The sequence below is a fragment of the Apaloderma vittatum genome, unplaced genomic scaffold (genome assembly GCF_000703405.1).
Source record: "Apaloderma vittatum isolate BGI_N311 unplaced genomic scaffold, ASM70340v1 scaffold17731, whole genome shotgun sequence".
Taxonomy (NCBI): Eukaryota; Metazoa; Chordata; class Aves; order Trogoniformes; family Trogonidae; genus Apaloderma; species Apaloderma vittatum.
This window is the reverse complement of record NW_009699812.1, coordinates 8,242-15,853: the sequence shown is the minus strand read 5'-3', so window position 1 is coordinate 15,853 and position 7,612 is coordinate 8,242. Positions and strand designations below refer to the sequence as shown.

At 49.8% G+C, this 7,612-nt stretch overlaps 1 protein-coding gene across 1 annotated transcript in view; it reads left to right on the top strand.

Moving 5' to 3' along the window:
* LOC104280789 (protein TANC2-like) overlaps positions 1-7,612 on the top strand; it is a gene marked incomplete at its 5' end in the record, with an annotated part of 23,203 nt that overhangs the window by 13,720 nt on the left and 1,871 nt on the right. The window contains 6 exon segments of the mRNA XM_009878554.1: positions 455-484; positions 1,396-1,487; positions 3,063-3,209; positions 5,103-5,203; positions 7,170-7,282; positions 7,285-7,611. Coding sequence (XP_009876856.1) covers positions 455-484; positions 1,396-1,487; positions 3,063-3,209; positions 5,103-5,203; positions 7,170-7,282; positions 7,285-7,611 — 810 coding nt within the window.

Here is a 7,612-nt window from a genome sequence, read left to right as displayed (position 1 = left end):
CCGCTGATCCGTACTGCGAGAGCAGCCGGCGAGTCACGGCTGCCTCGTTCTCTTTATTAAAACGGGGGATTTTTAAATTTATTTTTTTTACTGTCATATTACTTAGCAAAGTTAATCAATAAACAACTGTTTCTTTGGCAAGGTCTTTCCTCTGGTAATGCTCTTTCTATCTTTACTAGTCTGAGTCGACAAACGTACTATGTCCGTGCCTTGCTGTGAGCTGCTGCGTTCACTCGCTCTGTGTATGCTTTCAGATCTGGGTGCTGCCCGCGCTGCGCCGCACAGCTGCTCACGTTGCGTTTTCCTGTGAAAGGGGATTTTGCTGGTGCATTGGCTTCTTTGCTGCCTGCCTCTCACAGCTGCTTTTTTTTCCTTTCTTTTTTTTTTTTTCACCTTCATCCATTTTTTTTCCCCCCTCTCTCCTACAACTTTTTGTTTTCTCCTTTCTTTGAAGGTTGTCAGACGTTACCGAGTCGCCCACGAGGTATATCTCATTGCTGTCAGCATCAGCTTCGATCTGATAGCTTTGTTGTCAGCCTTGCTTTCTCCTGTTTGATTTAGCCTGCATGCGTCCCCAACACCTCTAATCTTTTAATTTACCTCACCTTCAAATAATTTTTTTAATGACTGTTGCAGAGAATAACTTGAACTCAAAAACTAACCGCCTTCCCCCAAAATGTACTGAATCTACTTAGAGAATATCGTTGACTTATTCTTCACCCACACTAATGAGTTTACCCGAAATTTTGCCACCCCTTCCCTTCCCGTATTAGCCCTTGAGATCCCAACTGGCTCTGGGCAGGTGGTCCCCTGCGCAGAGCCAGCATGTCCCCAGCCCCACAGACGCCTTCGGCACCAGCAGCACTTGGGCACCACCTTCCCTTTGTCGTATTTTTCCACCTTAATGGATTTTTCTACTCTAGTATTTCACATCTGGTGAAGCTGGAAATCACAATCCACTTAAACACAAAACGCCTATCGACAGCCGAACTGCAGATTTCCTAGTACACTTTCCAGAGATTTTAATTTAGAAATGCTTTTATGTAACCACACTGATTTTTCCTCTTGAAGTACATTTTGTTCCCCCTTCGCTGGTTCCACAATCGGCACTGCCCTCTTGTGGAGATGGCTCCCGACATTGCCCAGACCACCTTGGTGATGGTGATTTAGGATTAGCCTTAATGACTGCAAAGGAAAACCATTGCCCTGTGGATGACGATAATTTAGGCGCGAGAGGAATTGTCAGCTCCATCATTTGGAGCTCTCTGCCCTTTGACCATGCCAAGTTGTTCTCTCCAGCAGAAATTCCCACCCCAGGATATTTTTTCCACCCAGCTTCCTACCACCCTTGCATTGTATGAGTTTTTTACCCATCATGCATCCTGTACACTACAGGTCCAGCAACATGGGCGATGGCAACCTCCAAACCAGACATCATGATCATCCTGTTGAGCAAGCTGATGGAGGAAGGAGACATGTTTTATAAGGTGAGAATCGGAGTGTTCTTGGAAAAGATTCAGAGAATCATAGAATGTCTTAGGTTGGAAGGGACTTAAAGAGATCATCTAATCCCTGCCAGGGGCGGGGATGCCCTTAACTAGACCAGGTTGCTCAAGTTAAAATTGAACAGATGCAGCTTGCAGCGTAACTTTGTACGAGGTTTTGACTGAGCAGTCCTGCTGCCTCAACCCATGGCAAGGAAAATCCGCTGCTCACAGCGTTCCTCGTGTGGCAAACTGGTTTTGGTTAGTGGGGCTGGGGAGGGGAGGGGGATCGATTGCCTAAATCTGTAAGGAAGCTGAAGCAAAGCCAGGTCTCTCTGCATTCTGGACTGGAGCCAGCGCTTCATTTCCTCTTTGAAAACACCAGAACGCAAGTGTTTTACAGAGATTCCGAGTGTTGCTGTCGTTGCATCAGATCTGGCAAGGTTGTCCTTACCTAGCAGGCTCACTGCTGTGGAACAAGGCAACAAGATAGTATATCACCAAAAAAAAAATCTCGTGGAAGAAACTTTTTGCAATGAAAACAGATTGTGAGGACACAGATGGCTTTGTTGTGTCCTTTAGCCCATGGGAGACATTCCACCGTTAGAGCTAGGGAATCTTTTTTGCTCTTTGTTTATTTAAAGCCGATCTTTAAAACCTGAAGATTTGCACACACACACACACAAAATGTGCAAGTACAACAATGATTCACTGTTAGGCTCTAAGGGTGAAGCAGAAAATATGCGAAGCTGGCATTGTAACTGGAGTTATCTGCCAGAGATGCATGATACAGCTGAGAAACCTGAGTCTCCGAGGTTTGAAAGCTTGCTCTTCGTAGCTGCAAAATTTATGTCTGGGTCATCATTAATTGCATGCGTCCTAGATCCCGTTTTGCCCTCTTTCTTTCACCCTCGCTGCCATGGCTGTCCCCCTCCAGGGTGCAGATCATCCCATCCCAAAAATAGGTGCCCAAAATAGCAAAGATGAGTCACCCTTGGAAGGTGACTCTTGTGTCCCAATAACTGTAATAGGAACCCAGTTGACGGGCTTAGGTGTAGACACCTAATTTTTAAACATCTGAAGCCCAGGGAGATGAATCCAACTTCAGAGCCACGTTGATGCCATAACCTTTATCTTTGCTATCGCAGAGGCTTCTCTGAGCCCCAGGAACTCCACCCAAAGTCCCACGCTTCGTATTCTTTACCCTCCCTGGTGCTTCCTAAGCTTTGGGTGTAGGGTGTTCTCCCGAAATGAGTTACTGATCACACAGCTCAAAAGACCATCCATTCAGAAACCAGATGGAGTCGTATCGAGTTCACACGATTTCTGCTGTGTTTTCCCGCTGTAGCGTGACGACTCTGGGCGAAGTGGGAGAACTCAGCTTGCGCAAGGCATCTGCATTTCCAGCTTAGATGTTCCCTTGATCAAATGTCCTGGCTTTCCTTTCTAGAAAAGCACTAAACAGTGGAGTCGTGTTCCCTTAACCGCCTAAAACATTTGTGGGGCTGGTGAGCGAGTTCTGTGCCGTGAAGTAAACTCAACCCAAGGATGTGTTTTGACTTGTTCTCCTTCTATTAGAAAGGTAAAGTGAAAGAGGCTGCCCAGCGCTACCAGTATGCTCTGAAAAAATTCCCCAGGGAAGGGTTTGGAGAAGACCTGAAAACCTTCCGTGAGCTGAAGGTGTCGCTCCTTCTCAACCTCTCGCGGTGCCGGAGGAAAATGAACGTAAGTGTCCCCACTCTTCGTGGCCTTAAGCGCAAGCCACCAGCTTTCTGCCCGTGCACAGAGACACGTCCCTCCTGTAATCGTGCCTTGACCTGAGATCTCTCCTCTGTGTAACCTGGTTGTCCTTCACAGAGCACTGTCAGTTTATAACGCAAAAGAAGTCATGATTTAATATGCGTTTCTGACGATTAAAAATTCATTGCCATGTTTATAGCTTTTTGAATTTTTTATTACTCCCCTTTTGATGATGATGTGAATTGGAGGTGGAGGCGTTTTCCAGATTTCTAGGGCAGCGCTGAGGGAGGAGCCAGGAGATGCTCTCCTTTGAATACTAATTAATTTAAAATGAAGGAGCATATGCTTAGGGGGCTAGCACTTCCCCAGGGCAGTGACTCATCCAGAAACACCCCCACATACCCCCTCTCCTCCCAGAACTGCCAGATCCCTGTCACTCTCCCTGCTTCAAGCCAGCAGCATCTAGGGACCGGCGTCTGCAGCAGGTCTGCAGACAAGTGCCACCTCCCCTTGCCCTGCAAGCTTTCACCTCTACAACTGCCAGCCTCCTGAGGCTTGACAAGTGAAATCTCTGCCGAGGCCACGAGCTGGCACAGATTACTCTGGAGGGGACAGGGGTTTCTTTAAGCTGCGAGGGAGAAAGATGAAAAGCGGTGGAAGTTCAAATCTGAGTGCTGGTGGACGAACAACACAGTTTGTAGAAAGTACGTGAACCTTCTCTTTAAGCGAGCTGACTTGTGGCTGAGCCTGTGCTGTAAGGACCGTGGTTTTGCTTTATTGTTAACTGGGGAATCCCAGGTTTTGTGATAGAAGATTTCAGAAGGTTGTAATGGCTCCTGCAGTTTTTGCACCTACAGATAAGAGACTATAAAGGTACCTCCCTCTTGACTACATTCCCAGTTTAGTCTGTTAGGCACGATCTCTTCAGTAATTGCTACTCAAGGTACAAATACAAGTATGAGCTACCATGTACAGGATGTCCAAATAGCAAAAGCTTGTTTATGGAGGCTTGAACAAGTCAGGAATACTCTTTGGTACCTTCTCCCAGAACTGCTGAGGGTCATAGCCCTCAGCAAGCCAAAGAAGTGTATGGCTGTGAAATGGAAGGCCCTCCACTGGGAAGAGGTCTCCTGAGCTTCAGCTGAGCTTGGTGGCCCGCAAAACATTCAGGACAAGGCAAGGGGGAGGATGACTGGCGGGGTTTGAACCACAGCTGACAGTCTGATCTCGTGGCGCTGCCACTCAGAAGCACCTGGAGAAGTCTCCATCCCATGCTGTCACCCTCTTCCTCCCCACTCCCAAACTAGTCTCCCAGGTGAGGAGGTGTAGGGGAGAGGCAAGGAACGGTGGAACGGGGGCCCTGGTAGGAGACCTTTGCCAGGCAAGTCCTGTTTGTAGGTACTGAGACACCATAGTCCCTTCCTTCATCTCTATTCAGCCCCTTGGAAGTACATCCGTGTGTTGCAGAGTGGGAAGCAGAGGGCGTGGGAAAGGTTTCCTATTGCTTTCAACCGTGGAAAAAAAAAAAATATCCTTCATGAGATTACATTCCAGCCTTTGCGAGACCAGATGTTTCCTCCAAGACTGTAGGTTGTTGGAGAGGGATTGCATGCACTTGTTGGGGACACAATCAGTGAGAACAGAGCCAGTGGCATGCTGGCCTCTGTGGGGGCTGACAGCGTGCAGAGTCTTTGGACATGCCATTGTAGCTCTCTGGCTGTAAATGATGTTGACTCCATGTGAAACATTCCAGTACTATCAAGTTTTCCATGGTACATGCAAAAAAAAAAAGTCTGTATTAAGTTTGTTTGCTTCCAAACTGTATTTTTATTTCTGTATCTATTCAATTACTTATCTGCACACCTATTGTAATGACAGGATTTTGGAATGGCGGAGGAATTTGCTACTAAAGCACTGGAGCTGAAACCGAAATCTTATGAAGCTTACTATGCAAGAGCAAGGGCCAAACGCAGCAGCAGGTGAGGAGGGACAGAGAGAAAAAGTGCGAGGGGCTGGTCTCTTCCAGCCTGGCCACAGTCATGTAGGCACCCACCGTGCAAAACCGTGCCAGTGTCCCCAAGGGAAGAAATGGCAAAGAAATGAGATTGCAAACCTCTCAAAGTGACATCCTCCCTCATTTGGTCATTTCTGGAGGCAGCTGAATGCAAACGTTTTGAGAGGTTCATCTTAGCTGAATTTCTTCTGAGCATCTTACTCCATTGGGAACGCTTACACCAAAGTTGGGTATTCTTTTTTAAAAACATGGTTTAATTCCACCACAGCCTGGACTCGAAGCCAAGTATGACTCTTGGAAGCCCTGTGGCCTGTGTTCATGTGAGAGGGTAGACTCCTTCAGCACGGTGAAGTCTTCTGGCCTTAAAATCTATGCATCTCTCAGTCGTACAACGCTTTTTGCGAGGCAGAAGCTGCTGCCAAGCTGTGCAGTGACTGTGCAGGCAAGCGCCCGCTTTCAGCCGTGGCTTCTGCTCAGAGCACTGCAGCCAGCTTCCAGAGAGCTGCGGCACTGGGATCTCTGCATCTCAGATGGAGCCTGGAGGATTCCCCTGTTAACCTCCCCAAAGGCTAAAAGATTGGCTCGGTTTCAAAACCGATCGATGCCATTCCTAAATGAATGGGAGGCCTTGCTTTTGAGCCCCGTGCTCGAGGGCTGGGCGCGCTGTCGTTGCGCGCATCTCGGTTTTGAGCGGTGCCTCGCACGGGGGTGCGGAGAGCCGCCGGTGGCTGGAGGTGTCCACCTGTGCAAACATTGTAGCTTGGCAGGCGCCACCACCGCTCGACCTTCCACGCTGGAGGCGACGCGTGGAAGCAGGCTCCTGGCCCAGCTGACGCTGCGCTGCCTTGGCCCACCGGCTCTGCACGTGGGAGGTGAAGCCGTGACCTGTTCTGCAGACAAGCCCTGCTAGCTGAGCCACACTGACCTAATGCCTTTCCTTTAATGGTTTTCCCCTCCATTGTCTCCAAACCACTTGTAAGGAAGCGTAAGAACCGAGTTCCTTTCCAGATGATATCAGCCTCCTCACACACAAGTGGCCTTTTCTCCCCAGGTCTCCCCAGCAGAATCTGTCATCACTTGGACTTTACTTCTCTGTTTCCCAGTTTGTGCCCAGCAGCACCGCTGAGGGCAGCACAGGCTGGGGAGCAGGATGTTTTTCCTTCCTCCACCAGCTTTTCAATGGCTTGTGCAAAAGCTTGGGAGGCGCTGCGGAGCTTTTCCCCCAGGTGACAGTCACACTGAAACAGATGGTTTTGCTCAAAAGCAAACAGTGTCCCTGTAAACGACAACCCCCTTCCCCAAACCCCCACCTCCCTTTTCCTCCTCGCAGGCTGGCCTTTCCCTTGCAGAGGCTTCCCTGGGAGGGCTCCTGGGCTCCCCGATGTTGCTCGACGTTGCTCGATTCCCTCGTTCTGAAGGAGCCAACCAAACCCATTGCAGAGTTAGAGAGACAAGCCTGACCTAAAGCTGACCCATGGGAGCCCCTGAGCTCTGGAGCCAGCCCTGACGCTGTGTGGTCCTCGCATCGGGCAGAAGTTAAATTTTCCCTGGCGTCAGGGGTTGCGACTCGGTCAAAGTTGCGCTTGTTTACAACGGTGCTGAGCTTGGCTCTCAGTTTGCCGGCGCTTTGGTTCTCCTTTCGCTAACGCAGGGACAAAGCTTGTGGTGGGGCCACAAGGAGTCACTGGTGAGCCTGCACCGGCCACTGCAGAGGACAGGCGTTTCTGCTTGTCAGGGTTGTGCCATTCCTCCAGAATGACTTGGCGGTGTTTTCCCTCAGTTTGGAGAAAATAAATCCGAGGGAGGCACATAAGATCGAAGACACCCCCTCAGTAACGCGGACAGACCGCTTGACCCTCAGGAGCCTCCATGGCGGCTCCGTCCAAATGCAGAGTAATTTCAGTTCTCCTTTCTGTCCCTTTGTCAAGCAGGCAGTTTTCAGCAGCCCTGGAGGACCTGAACGAGGCCATCAAGCTGTGTCCCAACAACCGTGAGATCCAGCGGCTGCTGATGCGGGTGGAAGAGGAGTGCAGGCAGGTGCAGCATTTTCGCCCCCGCCCCCACTCCCGGTGGAGCCTGAGCCTGAAGCGCAGCACGAAGAGCTCTATTCCGTGCAAGATATCTTTGAGGAGGAATACCTTGAGCAGGATGTAGAAAACGTGTCCATTGGCTTGCAGACAGAGTCCAGGCCAAACCAAGGGCTGCCCATCATCCAGAGCCCGCCCCCGTCCCCAGCTCACAGGGATTCAGCCTATATTTCTGGCTCACCTCTTGGCTCTCATCAGGTCTTTGATTTCAGGTCCAATAGCTCCGTGGGTTCACCAACCAGGCAAGGGTACCAGTCCACGTCTCCTGCTCTGTCTCCGACGCACCA